This window comes from Cryptomeria japonica, chromosome 10, assembly GCF_030272615.1.
Source record: "Cryptomeria japonica chromosome 10, Sugi_1.0, whole genome shotgun sequence".
Classification (NCBI taxonomy): domain Eukaryota; kingdom Viridiplantae; phylum Streptophyta; class Pinopsida; order Cupressales; family Cupressaceae; genus Cryptomeria; species Cryptomeria japonica.
The window spans coordinates 253259421-253277240 of NC_081414.1; the positions used below are offsets into that span (position 1 = coordinate 253259421).

Genomic DNA, 17820 nt, shown 5'->3' on the forward strand with positions numbered 1-17820 from the left:
TTTAGTAAGTGGCAGTGTGGCACAATTCTATTTTTGGCAGTAGACAGGGTTCTAATTCTGCAGCAGTTCTGTGGTCGTCCTAACTCAGTTTCATCCTAGTGGTGTTAATAATCAGTACAGGAGTCATATGCGACATAATTGAATATTAATTCCTTATCCTAAGGTTTAATATTTAATTAATCTGATTATTTATGACTGATTTATTAAAATTGGGATTAATGCCTATTTTTCCCAAGTTCTTGGCGAATTTCATGTTTATTAAAGAGATGTCGAAATATTGAGAAAGAAATTATTTTTTATAACTTATCTCTAATATTTGCCAAAGTGTAACGTGGGTCCTTGCCTTAGGCGTGAGGTTTGACTTGTGGGAAATGGCGCCACTCTTGGGGTCCACATGTAGTGGAGTGAAATGCAAATGAAAGGCGTTGAAATTCAAGGAAATTGCATTTGGGTTTGAGGTGTGTGAAGTTATAAATATGAGACTTGGGCTCCCATTTCCACATCTTTGAAAATTGCATCGTTATGTTGCCAGTTTGGCTACTGAAAATCTGAGCTTCGAAGTTGGCTTCCTAACTGAGTCTTAGTTTCATACTTGCAAGATAGTACCTAGCTGTGTCCTTGTGTTCCCATTGCTGATTGGTGAATGAGTTGCAGATTATGGAGTGTTCTATGTTGGATTTGAGTGTTTCTGGTTGCTGGTCGCGGGATTGCTGAAAGTATATTTTGCTCACATCCCTTAACCAGGCGACTCCATCATTCTAGGTACCGGCTCATCCTTCCTTCCTAGCCATGGCGATACATTGTGTAAGTTTTTAGCAAGTTTGATTGAGCATTGATTTTTCTAGACAAAATCGAAATCCCTAGGTATGGCGTGGGTTTCTGATATTGCATTGGGATGCGTGCAAATTAAATAAGGGTTGTTTGGGGTTGTAGTTTGGATTGGATGTTGTTGTTAGTGTTATATTGGGGGATTGGGATTGATTTGAGTTGATTCAAGTGAAAAATGAGGGAGTTATGAGTATTTTGATGTTTCCATAGGCTGCTGAATTGTACTTTCAGTCTGCAGATTAGTTGTAACAGAAAATGATAGTCTTGTTGTAGAAATCTGCAATTATTCTTCTCATCTCATCTCTATTTTGTAAGGTTGTTTCAGTAGTACTGATCATCCCTTCTTTCTGCTCTTATTTGTAATCCCCGCTGCATAAGTGGAAGAGGCTGGCTTGCCGCCTTCTAAGTTTTGTAATTCAGTTTTTGTAGTCAGTCCTCCCACTGAATAAGTGGTCAAGTGATAAGTTCAATACAATGGTCCTCCCGCTGAAATATGCGGTAGAGTGATAGCTTAATGTAATGTCCTCCCGTTGAAACACGCGGTAGAGTGATTGAATTTCAGTTTCTTGTTATTTTCCCTTGGTCGGTTTACCGCAAAGAGTTGGGTTTCTATCTTGCTGGATAAGCAGAAGGGGCTGGCTTGCCGCCCAGGCATTGTAATTTCAGTTTGATTATCATTGCTAACGATTCCTGGAACACCGTATGCTCTCACCCTCCCAAACTGGGCTCTCGGTGAACAAAAGGTGGAAGGGTTCCCTTTCAGCAATTCGGTTTATTTCTCTAACCTTAACAGGTTGTGGTGATTGCTTGTGTTGCTTATTGTTAAAAGTTCAAAAAAAAAAAATTACTGGGATATTACAGTCACTGATGGCAAGGAAAGGTGATTTGAGTATGGAGCTTTGGGGGCCATCTTGGTATGACATGTTTTTTGATGACAAGTGATGAGGCCAAGTTTGGCAAGTTTCACACCCTGTTCTCACCAGCTAGTTGTTTACAAAATCCGGTGTTTGAGATTTGGTTTGATTGGATTGTAGAGGGTGACAGAGTAATGCAGCGTCAACATGGTGGATTGGAGGGAAATTTTGTCTAGGACTTGGCTTTTGGTCGATTTGATGTTGCAGCTTGTGGTTTCGGTCTTGCTTACTTTTTTTAGCACTTCTAGTCATATGTGCAGACAATTGTGGAGGATTTCTTGGGTATAGCTCAGTTACCTTCCATCTCTACTTGTGGGAGTATTAGACACTACAGTCATCACATGATGTCAATATACCTGCCCCTAGATGGTGATTGGTTGATTGCAGTAAGTTGGGTTGGTTGGTGCTCTTAAGTTTCTTTTCGAGACACTTGGAGATTAGGTGACGGTGAGGGAATCACGGTCTATGATTGGAATGCCATTGTCATGATGTATGATTCCGAGGTTGAGTCTATGATTACCGACTTTCGGTCAGGTATTAATTGGCATCACTTCTAGGACATTTTGTTGAGAGATGCTGAGGGTCATCTTTTGAGGTAGAGTAGATTTCATTTCCTGTTGCCCATGATCGAGCTAGGCAATGGGGTTTCAGATTTGGATCTCTCTGAGGCACCTTTCAGTATATATTGAATGGGATAGATCTTAGTTCACTTAGGATTTTTAGTATTGGTTTTGATGATAATTCGCTAATGGGAAACCAGGATATGAGAGTGTAGTTTGACGATGTATTTTGGCTAGTATTGATCAAAGGAACACAGTGCCAGCATAGTGGTTCCATTTCGAGTTCGATCAGGCAACCTAAGATCATTTTGATTAGTAGCTTTGTAGTTGATAGGAGTGTGAGAGCTTATGTGGACATTTTGGAGTCTATTCCTATGGTTTTGCAGTTTGATTCTTTGGGATAGCTGTTTTTTGAGGAGATGAATGAGTTTACATAGTATGTTTTTGTTTTTCTTGTTGGAGGTTTTTAGGAGGTCTCTAATTGGGGCACCTTGTAGGACAATGCTTCCCGTATATGGTGTTGCAGATTTCTTAGACTGATTTGGGACCCCGTGATCATTCTTAGTTTTAGCTGGATCAAATAGCAGATTGAGGGGTTGTATTGGCATTGCTTGAGGACAAACAATCTTTGGATAAGGCGGACTATAATATCCCCAAATTTTTTTGGTTCTTTGTAATGTCCCTACTAGTTGGGGATCACTGTCCTGCAAAACAGATTGTTAGAATACAACAAATATATATATAACTAATCCAATTTGCAATTTAACTTTAAAATATTTAATTAACACTAGTCACAATTCACATCTAATAAAAAGGATATGAATGCCATACAGAGATATGTCCTTAGGCGGTTGTGAAGCTCCTTCTTGGAACCCATCTTGGTTCCAAGCCATCCAGGAAATCGAAGGTGAATTCGATTCTTGTCTTGGGTGTAATTTGTTACACCCAAGCCATCCAGGAAATCAAAGGTTAATTCAATTCTTGTCTTGGATGTAACTACTTACACCCAAGCCATCCAGGAAATCGAAGGTTAATTCGATTCCTGTCTTGGTTGTAATTTCTTACACCCAAGCCATCCAAGGAAGACCATATGTCAATTCCTTGCCTTGGTTGATGCATCCCATCCAAGTCTACCAGAGGGGGCCGGCCAGATCCGTCTCTTCTTGGATGAACTTTGTCAACCAAGCCATACATATATGCATATAGATATTCAGTATATACTGCCTACTAGGGATTATCATAATCCCTCCATTAGGCTAAGGGAGAAAGATAGATATAGAGATGCAGATGGAGATGGAGATAGAGGAGATGGATAAAAAGAGAAGGAGATGGGGAGAGGAGAGATATATGGACCTAAAAAAGTTCAATATATAGATAAGGAGAGAGAGATAGAGAGGAATGGATATATAGAGGAAAATAGAGAGAAATATAGAGTGTAGATGGTTTTTTATTAAAATATTCATTCATTAATGTATATATTAGAATATTAATTACTCATATTCATTAATATATATAGTAAATAAGCATTAACATATATATAAAAATATTAATTCATTACTTACTTGTTTTGTTCGCAGTAGTAGTTTCCGATCTGTGGTTGCCTCTGCTGATCACAATTTCTCCTTATACCTTCCGCTGCCTTCTCCCCCCTCCATCTGCGTGCTGCTGTCCCCCTTTATACCCCATGAAGGGTTGTACCCCTCCACGGGTACCCTTCCGCATGAAGGGATGCGATGGTACTGTCGCACCACTTCGTGCGGGGGTAATCGGGGGGGGGGGCTTGTTATAGTTTAATTACATTGTGTGGGGCTTATTACATCTTGAATATGGGTGTTTTAAATATATTAAATATTAAATAATACTTTCCTTTATTATTATATATATTTTAAATATATTAAATATTAAATAATACTTTTCTTTATTATTATATATTAAATACATTTCCTTTATTTTTAATATATTACTTATATTATCATTTTAATCATTTATTTACAATAACCTTATTTAATTAATCTATATATTAACATTATTAAATAATTTTACATCGGTGATACCGTAGGGGTTATCACAGTCCCTCCATCTCAATTTTGCTTGTCCTCAAGCATCTCTAGATCTTCCTCTTTTTCCCAAGTAGCATCCTCATTTGGGAGATTCTTCCATTTAATCAGGTATTTGATAACGGTTTGGTTCCTAAGCTCTTTTTTCTGTGTATCTAGAATGATCTCAGGGTACAAGGTGAGTTTCCCTTCATCATCTAGGGGTGGTAGTTCACTGCAAGGAGCCAAGTGTTGCCCGAGAACCTTTTTGAGTCGGGAGACATGGAACACATTATGTATTTTACTGTCTTTGGGGAGTTCTATCTCATAAGCTACTTCCCCAATCCTTCGAATTACCTTATAGGGTCCATAGAACCGGGGTTTCAATTTTTCAGCCCCATTCTTCTTGAGGGAAGATTGCTTATATGGTTTTAGCCTTAAAAACACCAGATCTCCGGCCTCAAAAGTCCTTTCTGTGCGCTTCCTGTCTGCATAGATCTTTTGTTGATTTTGGGCTTGTTGTAAATTCTCTTTCAAGGTCTCCATGATATCCTTACTCTGTTGAACAAAATCTTGTGCTCTTGGTACTTTGCTATCTTGGTTTATTAGTTCTCCAAAGCTTGTGGCCTCATAGCCGTACAAGGCTTGAAAAGGGCTCATCCCTATTGACATGTGGTGTGTCGTGTTGTGACAATGTTCTCCTAGGTGTAACCACTTGACCCAGGCCGTCTGTTGCCCTGTGACATAATTCCTTAGGTAGCCCTCTATCCATTTGTTCACTATTTCAGTTTGCCCATTAGTTTGAGGATGGTAAATGGTACTAGGGGTCAAGACCGTTCCTGCCATTCTGAAGAGTTCTTGCCAGAATTGGCTAATAAACTTGCTATCTCTGTCACTGACAATATTAAGAGGGAGTCCATGGAGTCTGAATATTTCCTTGAAGAATAAATTGGCTTTTTGGTAGGCTTTGTATTCGGTGGAGACTGCAAGGAAATGGGCATACTTTGTGGGTCTGCCTACCACCACAAAAATGCTATCCTTTCCTTGTGTCCTTGGCAACCCTGTTATGAAGTCTATCGAAATGCTCTCCCACTTCAGTTTGGGAATAGGTAATGGTTGAAGCAATCCGGCTGGGTGAGTGAGTTCGGTTTTATTGTGTTGACAAGTTAGGTACTCTTGTACATATTTTTGGACATCTCTCTATTGGTCTTTCCATGCATACTTTTCCCCTATGTGTTTATAAGTTTTATAGTATCCTTGATGTCCTGCCAGGGGGTTATCATGGAATTCTTTTAGGAGCTTGTTTTTGAATTTGGTTTGAGGGGTCAAGTATACCCTTCCCTTGTACAAGATGAGGTCAAGCTTTAGTTGCTGACACCCTGGGTTCACGTCAGCTTGTTCAAATGAGTAATTTGATGTTTTCAATGAGCTCAATTGGTTTAGTGGAGTTATACGCCACTTTTCAAAGTGATTTCTGGCCTCTGGATTGGTATCCAAGAATCTTGGAGAATTCGTCTATTTTTAGTAAGTCACCCAATCGGCCTCGTTTGCTATTATTCGTCATCAGGATCACTCTGGTGCGGTCATAATTTGATTCCGATGTGTTTTGACAAGTTTTTGCAAATTTGGTGCATTAATGAGTTATTTTAATTATTCTACTAAGGTTGCTTAAATTTAATTCCAACCTTAGTGTTATAGCTCGTTGGAATCGAAGTGAAAAGTTTTAAATTTTGATCGCATAAAATAGTGACCTTAAGTGTCAAAATATTATTATATTATTGAAAGGGGTCATTTTCAGAGGAAAAAGGGAGTTTAAATTAATAAAGTGACTAATAAATTAAAGTACATTGATTTATAAAGTCACTTTATTTTAAAAGGTACATTTTATTCACTTAAGAGGGAAGTGATATTTTTTTAAAAGGAAGTTATTTATCCCACATTCGCGGTGTATTGGTAATTGTGCTTAGAGTTGGGCATTGTAGCTAATAAACTTTACAAGGTAAGGAAATTAGTGGCAAATTGTGTGAGTACTGATTGCATGAGATGCTTTCTATCAGTATGCTCTCTCATAAGATTCAGGATTCATGTGTGGTTGTAGATGTACATTGTGATTTTCTTTGCATATTCAACCACATCTTTCACTCAACTTAGTTCTCCTATGTCTTCAAGAAGTAGGTTAAGACAATGGATAGCATAAGGGCTCCAAAATAATGTGGGCTGCCTTGCCTCTTGAAGTCTACTGGCTGCCAAATATGTAGCTGCATTGAGGATCACTATTTGTAGGACATTTTCCACTCCCACCGCATCCAACATGTTGCACAAGGTCTTTGCATTTTTATCTTCATTGAAGGTATCAACTCATTTTAAAATGACTTGTTGCCCTCTAATGCCACTGAAAAGTTGATGAGTGTCTTATTCTTTCTATTTGTCCACATGTTAGATGAAATCGTGTAGCCTTTCTTTTTCCAATTATTCTTTTGTTTTTCTACTAGTGGGTGTCTGTTTTTTATCTCATCCTACAATTGGCCCACTCAACTCATGATGATTTGAGGCCTTGAACCCATTACTTGCCACAATCAATGCATTGACCAACTACTCTCAGTAAGCAATTGAAACAACATCAAACGGAATATTGTCATGGCCCATCAAAATGAGGTTAAAGATCTGGAGCCGCTAAATGTTTAATTGCCCACAACCAAGGTAGAAATGTTGTCCACTAAAGACACATAAATCGGTTTAAGAAGTGATTAAAAGAAATCCCATAAAGTGTGATTGATAATGATTAATGTAATCATTAAAGGTCGCGATGCTGTTCTAGGGACAGCAAGTCATATTGAGTGTTATTAGTAATAAACTAAAAATATATAATAAACAATGTCCATATTAAGAGAGCCCAACGATTGTTAAATAGTAGCGACCTCAAAGAATATTAAAGCAGCGATTAAGATTGTGTATATTGAGTATAAATAATAGACATCAAGCAGCAACGAATTGGTAACACAACAATTATTGTTTAAAGCAGTGATTAGATACTGAAAAGACATGTCCTATTTGGAAGAGGTATCCAATCCCAAAGGCTATGTCCCTTCTATTAATATGAGGATATAAAAGAAAAATCATAAGAAGAAGAAGAGGGGAGAAATATATCAGAAAATCATCACTGAGAGAACAGAATCTGATATAAGGGATCGGTCTTTCAGATATACAGTCATTACACATTGTACCAATAATCTGGTACAAAGACTAAATGTCTATGGCATTGAAGGAGCAGATCATTATTAATTACTGGCAGATCATACTTGCTGCTGATCATATTAATTTACAGGCAGATAATATAGAATTACTGGCAATCATTGTTATTACAACAGATTGGTATGCTGTCTGAACTTATGAATCAAATACTTATTTACGGTCATATTATATTTGAATACCATTAGGAATAAGGGCAGATATATGTCCTATTGTATAGGTGTTACATTTATTCTTATTTACACATATAACAGAAATAATAAGATCTATATTTGTTAATTAAATTTATATAACAATTTTCTTAATTTCAATTGTGTACATATATATTCATATTACATGAGAAGTTAGTATACTCATAGCCTAATCCTTAATCATTCTCTATTGCCCCTCATGATGATAGATTGGTTTTTTTAGGGAAAGGCGGAGTGATACCTCACAACATAGGTGAGCCCCAAAAGGTGGTATGGATGGGTGTTCCTGAAACTCTTGGGCCTATTTATGGAGACTGGTTTCATAGCGCCTTAACAAGTAATTCCCCATCCTCCGTTAGGGTTGATGATTAGGAAAGAAGTAAGGATTGGGGCTTGAGTATAGTAATTATCAATTGTATTATAAATACTAATTGTTCCCTAGTTTTAATAATCTGATTTAAGGCATAATAATGTATAGTGATGTATGTTAATCATTGGGAAACAGGCAGCCTCCTAGTAGGGGACATTCAATCTAATATCTGTGGTTATGTGACACTAATGTCAGGCATTCTACAACTTCCGGATTGGATGTAACTTTTAAATTTTAAATTATGAAATTTCCGAGTTTTCACATATGTAAGGACTAAGGACCGATTAGATAAAAGGTAAAGAAAATCTCTATATTCACATGCCTTATGTTGCTTTCAGTTGTATGCCCTAAGATGGCACAGTTGTCCCTAATTGCATCATGAAAATGCTAAAATCACAATAAATTCTTAACTTTGGGTGGAAAAATGATTTTATACCGATTTGATAAATTTATCTAAAGAAAATTGCAGAGTTATAACAGGTTTTTGCAAAAAAATTGCTGAGTTAATGAAAAAAACTAGTATTGAGCTTTTTGGCAAGTTACTCACCACCATTGTTGACTTGCGAGTACTCTGCGAGTTTGACAACTATGGTTGTGGACATGTTGACCAATAGAAGATTGAAATTGCTAATTGGATGGCCCTGGAAACTCTCACAGATTTCTAGAGTTTCTATGGTCCAGCTAAATTATAACAAATGTTTGTTCTCAAACTCTCACATTGCATGGCCTCCAAATGAGGCAATAAAGGAGCTAAAACAGTCATATGGATAGAAGCACAACAATGAGCATTCACAAAACTAAAACAAAAGCTTTTTTAGTGCCAACACTTGTTTTCCCAAATGTACAACAGCCTTTGAGATAGAGACAAATGCCTCAAAATATGCATTTGGAACAATCCTTACTCAACATGGACACCCAATTGTCTGCCTATTGAAACCTTTTCTATCATAGCGAACAGATCGCCAACATATGATGGAGCTTTATGCCATTGTTTGGGGCTATAAGAAATGGAAGCATTATATATTGAATAAGGAGACAATTATCCACACTTAAACACATCTTTGTAATTCATGCAGACTCAAAGAAAGCTACAAAATGACCATCATCAAAGGTGGTCAACGAACCTTCATCAATTCTACCTCAACTTTGAAAACAAGAAAGGGATCACCCACAATGTTGCTAACTACATGAGTTGATCTCCAATTGCAGCCTTGATGATGGTCCTTGACTTGTACAAACATGAGTCATAAAAATTGGTATTAGTTGTACATTAGATATCCGAACTCATTTGATATGTACTAGATACTTGCAGTTGAGCAACAAGTTCCTAAATACCATCTAGAGAAAAAAAATTCTTGTGCCACATGGGGGTACATTTGTCTTCCTAAAGATGTTTTAAAAAAGTAACAAAAATGAGTGGTAGGCCACTTTGGAATAGAGAAGTTGTATTGAAATACTTTACTAGCCAAAATTAAGTTATGATGTTATCTACATCAAATCTTTGGACAAATTTAAGAAATTGTTAAAGTAGCCAATTCAAAACAAGGTCCATGCACACCCTTGGCAGTCCATAAAAAGCCTTGTTATTTTTGTTCCATGGATTTCATGTAGGTCTGCCCATGACAAGACATGGCCATAATTGTGCATCTAATGTGGTTGAAAATTTCTCGAAGAAGACAATTTGATGCCCTAAAAGAAAGGGTTTCTACAACCAAGCTCTTCTTTGAAAACATATGGGTCCATGTTGGCCTACATTATTAAGAAAGGGACAGCTGGTTCCTTAACATTTTTGGGCTATATTGTGGTTTGCAATGGACATAAAATTGATGAAGTCTACAGTATTCCATCCATAGAAAAATGGACAAATGAAGGTCATCAATGACATGATTATGCACATTCATATTAGATATTCTTGAGCATGGAGTTAAACCTTGATAATGTCACTCCAATAATTGTTGATAAAGTGTTTGTAATGTCCTCCTTTTCAAACTGAGTCATATCAACAGATCCACACTTATCTTTATTCCCCGTAGGTTGAAGGGAGGATTTGTAGGGGAATGATATAATAATAATTTAGAAGTGTCTGAAAACGCCTAATTATAACATTGAAGAATAATGGCACTTAATTTATTATTATTAGATTGAGCCAAAAAGAAAATAAAAACCATAAAATGAGATGATAAATATTCAAAATAAAATAGAAAGTGATTTTTAATTAGTTTTTAGGATTGGCTGGAACAAAGCATAAATAAATAAAATATTGGAAAAAAGCAATTGATTCTGTCATTGCAAATTTTCAAAAGCCCTTTGGAGAGCTTAGGCTCAATAATTTTTTTCTTGAGGATGAACATTCTCTTGGATCTTTGGGAATTGAAGGGTGGAAATCTTCCGGTTTCCTATGTTGGCTTCATTCACGAGTCAAATTTGGGCACAATGGAATTTGCAGGTTTTACAAACTTTAGTAGATAAAGGGAAATAGAGAAATAAAAAAATAAATAATATTTTATTTCAGCTGGCTGTACTATTTCAGAGGGACAGAATAAACGTGCGATGGTAGGCAGATTGGGAATTATTTTGTTGGCAGCTGATCCAGGGCGCTGTACATTTTCAGTAGTATAGCATAGCGCCGTACCATCTATTGAAGGAATATTGCAGAAATCAGAGATAAAGTGAGGTTGTTGGATAGGGGAGAACCAAATTCAATGTCTACATATTCATTGGTTTTAGAAGTGTGGATTGGTGGTGTTAGAAGTCTTGAGGATACATCAGAAAAATAAAAATAAAATCTTCATTGATTGAGCTGGATGTGGGACCCTCCAAGGCTGCCACCTCTTACCAATGAGTCAATCGAACATACTGAAGAGAGGCGCTGCAGATTTTTATGGGGCTTTGATAAATTTACACTTGGCCACCAACACTACCTTGAAAGGGGTAAATGAACTAGAAGAATTTCGGTGTGGTTTTTGGCCAGTCGTTAACCCCACAGCACTAGCTGCCACTAATAATACCTTAAAGGACGTGATAATAAGCCAGCCACAGCCATTAGCATTTGGAGACAATATTTGTGATTTTTGTGCCAGTCCATTACCGTGAGGTTGATGTGGGACTTGAGGAAATGGAGTTTCTGCAAAGTTTTCATATAAGAAAGATTTGGAGTTAAGTGAAGGGAGGCAACGAATTATTGGAAATTATAACTTATTTATTTTTTCGTAGCCACCAGCCGCAGCAATCCTGAGGCCAAAAGATAGTCAGGCAGTTATTTAATTTATACAAAACCCCTAGAAGAAATATTGTATATTTTGTTTGTAGTTTTGTGTCTAAAGTTAATTTTTAGGAATGAGTTGAAGGCTTGAGAATGAAGAAAATCTATGTTGACTGTCTCATTCTTCAATATCATCTTCACTCCAATGAATTCAAATTGCTCAACTTAGCCATCATGGGAAAATTCATCAACAAGTGTAGGGCTTTCACATCCAAGTCATCACTATCAAGAAGAATTGAAGCTATTGTGGAGCTTGATGAGGAGTGATGTGCTACTTTAGTTATGATTTCATTGTTTACAAATATATATGCCAGAAAAATTGAAGAAAAGGTTCCAGTGGCAAATTGTCAGGAATTGAGAGGGAGGTATATTTCAGTGGTGGAAATGATGAAGAAGTAACAAATTCCACTCTATCAGGTGGTGAAGGCAAGACCATTTCTGCAGCAAAGCGATTGGTTAACCAAAAATCAAATTTAACAAAATTCCCTTTCCACTAGAGAAAATGTTAGCAATGGGTCCCTTTGCTTCTTAAAGGGGATGCATTATCCAAAGAACATCTCAGGTCACCAAGGCAACATTTTTGGGTTAAGTAATGAAAATTTCCAAAAATCTGTTTTCTTAGTATTTTCTACAATTTTTTGGCCCTTTAAAGTAGTGTTTAGCACAAGGACTTTGTCTTGGTGCTTTAAGGGGTCATTTTAACATTCCTTCAAGGCACCTTGGTTATTTCATGACCTAATATTGAACTTTGAGTTTAAAGTTACAGGCTAGGAGTTACAATAATGACACATAACGCCACCAAAACTAAGTATCTTAACCAAAAATACAAAGTATGGTAAATTTCTATGATTCTCACCAAGAACCCAAATTTACTTTTCTTGTAAGTTTTTCAGTTTTATATTTTAAAGCTACATTATAGTTGGATTGAAGCATGAAGGTAGTGTAGAAGGAATACATCTCTGCTATAGAGTATTCCCATTTTATGTGTATTTAGTTCAAAAAACTCTATTTTTTTCTGATATTTAGTAATTTGTCAATTAGGTTGTCTTCAGTATTGTTTAATTGTTATAATACATTAGGTTCCTCAACTAGTCTATTGTCCCTTGAGTTACCACTTAATTGGGATCAATATCAAGGGAAATGTTGCTAAATTGCCAGCAGTGACAGATTCTTACTGCGAGAACTAGGTACAATTGATAACCTAAAATGGGTTTAGCATAGCTGAGGTTATAGTATTGTTATTCAGCAAGAGGTGACAAATCATAAGCAATTCAAAAAACATGTTTAAAATCTGTGCAAACAAAACTTGATGAATTTTGAATTGCTTATGATTTGTCACCTCTTGCTGAATAACAATACTATAACCACCAAGATTTGAAAGATTTGAAAGATTGATGGTATCATTGAAATGTTTTGGAGTATTTTGACCTATTTAACAACATTGTTATCATATTTTCATATTTAATGTATGCCATATGCTTATTTTGATATATAGGCACTAGGGGAAGAGTACCAGTAGCCATTATAGTTCCAATCCCCCCCCCAAGTTACTAACTTTAAAGAAACCCAAAAAATGATAACTAATAGCCCATTAATAAATTTCACATGTACCAATATCTTCTCACTTTTTAGCATTTTTGGACCATAATTGACCCATTTATGCACCTTTATTGGTACCCGCATGACTACTCGGGCATTTGTGCATAAGTATGGGCATCTTTAAGTAGGTATCGGGTGACACTTTGAAATGTGTACTTTTTGACCCTTTCGTGCATAATGGATCCCACAGTGTGCAATGTTACCACCCAAAAGCCAGAACAATAGCTTGCAGTTAAGTTGCATACAGAGACAACAACCAAAAAATCGTCAAAATCTGATGTACTGTTTAGGATCTGTGGGTTCATGAAATTAGCTATAACGGCTATTGGTACACTTCCCCTATATCAGGCAGGAAATAACAAAAAGACATCTTTTATTGTTTTGTATGAATTTTAAATTTCCATGTTTCTCCTGTATTAATTCTCTGTCATTGAAAAACACTACACTTGTGCCACATTAGCTGCCATGAAGATCAAATGCTATTATGGCTGAAGCAATCTTCCATGCTCTTGCAGGAGCAAAATTTTTATCTACTATGGTTCTAGTAGATTTCATAAAACGGCAAGAAACTGCCATTGTGAAGTCACTCAAAAGAAGGGAGAAATTATTGAACTCATTGCAGGCAGAAGACTGAAGAAGATGAAAATAATAAAATTTGAATTTGCTCCAAGCTGAATAATCCTACCAATGAGGTTTAGCTAGAGTTAGAACAAGTGATTATTGGAAGTGTGCAACAAAGCAAGTGCATTTCTTTTGGAGAAGATGCAAATAGAAAGAGAAAAGATGAAAGAAGAAAGAAGGCAAAGTGCCTTAGATAACTGTAAGAGGTAAAATTGCAGCAACAACAAAGGAAAAATTAAGCCACTGAAGGGCAGAAGAAGAGGAAAAGAGGAAAAAGGATAAGTCTACATCCAAGGCCTGCCAAGCAGGCAGTTCAAAAGATTGAAGAACATTATAAAATGAGCAGAAAAAATGCCCTATTCTGTAGAAGAAGAAACAAAGCAAGATAACATGACAAATGACCACCAAGAGACTGGATGTAGATGTTGACATGGCTTGGAAAGCCACTGCAGATGCAATTAATGAGAACCCACAAGATGCTGCAAATTTGAGATGGGGGTCTAACTTGGTAGGAAATGTTGAAACACATGCAACAATGAAATTCCAAATACTCACTTTTTTTCTTGCAGTTTTCCTTTTATTCTTTAGACCCCCCATTTGGACTAAGACCCCTCATTTTTGGGGTATACAGGTGCAAAAATTGCCTTTTGTATGGTGCACATGGATTTTACCATCACCACCACCACAAACACGCTTTGTAAACCAAGGTAGCTTTCCTGCTTGTTTTGTTGATATTAATTAACTGGTAGATTTTGGTGAGCAGTATGTCATAATGCCAACTAAGCTACCATTCCACTATCCACTACATCTGGCCCTATTCTGTCTACCCCACAACATCCCATCATCTTGGAATCCTTCCACCTGTGCTGGACCATTAACAGCAATACTCATCATTCAAACAGATCCATTACATACTATTGAGTTGGATCTTCTTAGCTTGGGCTTGGAAGAACAGAAACCTCGAGCATCATTTGACGAAAAACATGAGATCCAACCTAAGTTGCCTGATAAGAATTAAGATGGAAGGGAGATTTCCAGAGCCACTTCACAGTAGTGTTGTTGGCTCCACTAGTGTAGTTGTAGGAAATACAGAGCAATGAAACAAAAATCAAGTCAATCAGCTACCAGCAGATGCTGGGAAGGATAAATCGAACCCAAATGCAACAAAGGATTCCAAATACTGGAAACTGGAAAAGAAGACACCACTGTAGAAATAAAGAGCCGCTTATGACCCATGCAAATAAGTCTGTAGAACCTTGTAGACTGCAATTTTATATGTACTTGGCAAGTTCTTCCAAGAAATAGCTACCTCGCAGTCTTCGGTATTAATAATTAAGAAATGCTGTCTGTCTGTTTGTCTATCTATCTATGTAGATGCTGTCATGTCCGTGTCTATCTCTCTGTCTCTCTATGTATCTCTCTATTTGTTTGTCTCTCTGTCTAAAAGAGACTTGTGAAATTTCTGATTTATGTAATTTTTTGTCCTATATCTAAATAGACCGCATTGGGAGGTTATTTGAATAAAGCATTGCGAATGACTGACTGGGAGAAGCGTCCCTTGAGCCCTAACCAGGTATGTAAAGTTATTTCATTTGCCTAATAGGTCTTTACTATTTTTAAAATAGATAGTCTTCATAGATAAATGGATTTGATGGTCTTATGTATTCCTTCTCAGCTGCATTATGCAGCCCTTGATGCAGCTGTCTTGATTCCTATCTTTAATTTTGTGTCATGCCAACAATTTGCCCTTGGAGAGGGGAGTGAGGTCCTCGCTGATTGGAAATCACATGTTGTAAGATTCAAATAGCTCCCATTATATGGAAAGCGCTTTCTAATGGCATTGAATTTTTCAACTTTATTTCAATTTCCTTTGATTCCTTTCAAAATGCATTTCACAATGCCAACAGTGCTTGATTTAAGCAATTTGAAATCCTGATTGTGAAATTATTTTTGGTAATCACTGTTTCAGAAATGCTTCAAATCCAATTTCAGTCACAAGAAGAACCCTGCAAACCAAGAGGAGAAAGATCAATCAGTTTCTTCAGAGGCTATTCAAATGGATGCTAAGACGGTATGGATTGGGGTTTTATTTTATCTTAGCCTTCTCTAAATTAGAAGTTAACTGAAAAATGATCATATATCACTTAGTTATGCAGAGCAGAGAAATTAAATCTGCTATTGTCAGTAAATTCTCCAGGCATAATTTATTTCCTGCTGACACCATTTCCTGCAGGTTTGCTCAAAATCTTTGGTTGCCAAAGATAAACTTCCGCATGCAGACCAGGAATCCAATGCTGTTGATGCTTTTGGACCTGAAGCAAGTATGCGTGCAAGTTGCAATATGGATGTGTCATGCATATTAGAAGAGGAGCTAGTAAGTACTAATTTGTGAGAGCGGTGATGAGAATAGATAAAGCAAGTTGTGGTGTGTGACTTGATAGCTTTTGATTATAATCTTTTGCCTCCCTCATCTTCTGGGCATGGTTTTCAGTAAACAAAAAGAGGTGAGCTTTATGTAAATGTATGATAGGTAGTTGGTTCTTAATTACACTGTGGCAATAGAAATCAGATTCACTTTGTATTTTTGTATTTGTGGAATCTGAAAACATCTGGAAGTGAAGCAACATATATAATTATGGAAGATTAAAAATAATATCCAGAACTCCAAAACATTTTCAGTGATGAAATACTTTTAAAATACAGGTTGCGTTTTGGTTAATTTGCAGTTTGGAATCAAACTTCGAAAAGTTGGCACATACCTATTGAAGCAACCATATATTTACTTTGCACCTGTGGTTTGCAGTTTTATAGATTAAAGTCCAACTTTGCCATAGAAGAATTGTTGCAATAAAATACCGGGCATTCTCTTAAATGGGTATCTTTTTAGTGAATATGCGATGCTTGAAAACAACTTTTTCTATATTGTTAAGAAAGCTTTTAACATGGTTAATATCACTATTAAAATTTCCTAGCCATTGTCAATTGATACCTCAGTTCAAAATCCTCTTGGCATTTCTGTGATTTTGTGCTTTTCTCCATTGCCAAAACCATGACTAGGTCTATACAAGTTGCAATCTCCTGGGGTTACCAATGCCTGGACTTTTGAAGAGTGAGCTACAGAATTATGCTCAGAGTAAATTGCTTCCTCTTCCTACATACAATGTGTCACAAATAATTGGACCGGCCAACAAATTGCTTTATTTCTGTACTTTGAGAGTTGGAAGCATGGAGTTTTGCGGGCGTCTGTCATCTTCAAAAAGGGAAGCAGAAATTTCAGCAGCTATAGATGCAATTTCACACCTTTTCAAAGGTAATGTGTCATTGCTTTTTAGTTAAAATAAAGTATTTAGGAATTTATATAATCAACAGCTTCATATTTTGTTTTTTCCTCTTTTAAATTTTACAGGAGAAGATTGTGGTGAAGGGAATATTTGAAGCTATTGAGCTTAATTGTAACGTCTGTTTGAAGAGCTTGCAACGTCTGGCAATATGTATTTAAATTTTAATCTGAAGATATAAAATTTGAAGTGTTGGAAATAAATGACTCTACAAGTGGCATATGAATCAAAATTCTGTAGATAGTGGAGTATTTTAATTACCTTGATAATTTCTACCTTTTACTGGACACAATTAATGTATGCAGCTCTATACTTGCCAATTTGATATGCATCTCATTAAATATTAAACGAGGATTCCTTTGTGAAATTGAAGTAGTGGGACTTCTAATGAAATTTTGAATTCATGTATCATTTTAATGCCTTTGAATAATCCACCCATATAAGCATGTGCTGGAATCACCATCTAAGCTACAAAAGATCTTTGATATCATAAACATATTCATCGATAAATTTACACTTTACTGGAAATATTCTAGAGAAAAACGTTTATTGTGTAATGTTAATGTAATTGATTTTGAACAGCAAATTCTTGATTTTTATCATATAAGTTTATCTTAATTGGCACCTCAGCTGATTTGTATCATTTTTATAACACCTCCTCTCTTGGCTTACCTCCACATCATTTAGTTCTTGAAGTTCTATGTATCCTATTAGTAAATAAATGACTCTACAAGTGGCATATGAATCAAAATTCTGTAGATAGTGGAGTATTTAGTTACCTTGATAATTTCGACTTTTTACTGGATATACTTGCCAATGTGATATGCATCTCATTAGATATTAAACGAGGAT

At 36.4% G+C, this 17820-nt stretch overlaps 1 protein-coding gene across 5 annotated transcripts in view; it reads left to right on the forward strand.

The window, feature by feature from the left end:
* LOC131059841 (uncharacterized) overlaps positions 1 to 17335 on the forward strand; it is a 253314-nt gene extending 235979 nt beyond the window's left edge. Inside the window, exons 8-13 of one of the 5 annotated variants that reach the window (XR_009110248.2) lie at positions 15129 to 15203; positions 15306 to 15422; positions 15600 to 15701; positions 15864 to 16134; positions 16334 to 16505; positions 16688 to 16825. Coding sequence is in view for 2 of the 5 variants with exons in the window: in XM_057992887.2 (XP_057848870.1) it covers positions 15129 to 15203; positions 15306 to 15422; positions 15600 to 15701; positions 15864 to 16004; positions 16688 to 16940; positions 17037 to 17065 (717 nt within the window). In the remaining 3 variants the exon portion in view is untranslated. Of the gene's footprint in view, positions 1 to 15128; positions 15204 to 15305; positions 15423 to 15599; positions 15702 to 15863; positions 16135 to 16333; positions 16506 to 16687; positions 16941 to 17036 lie in introns of those variants that run through there. The other 4 variants (XR_009110249.2, XM_057992888.2, XM_057992887.2 and 1 more) reach the window with 4 other exon arrangements.
* The last annotated feature ends 485 nt before the right edge of the window (positions 17336 to 17820 follow it).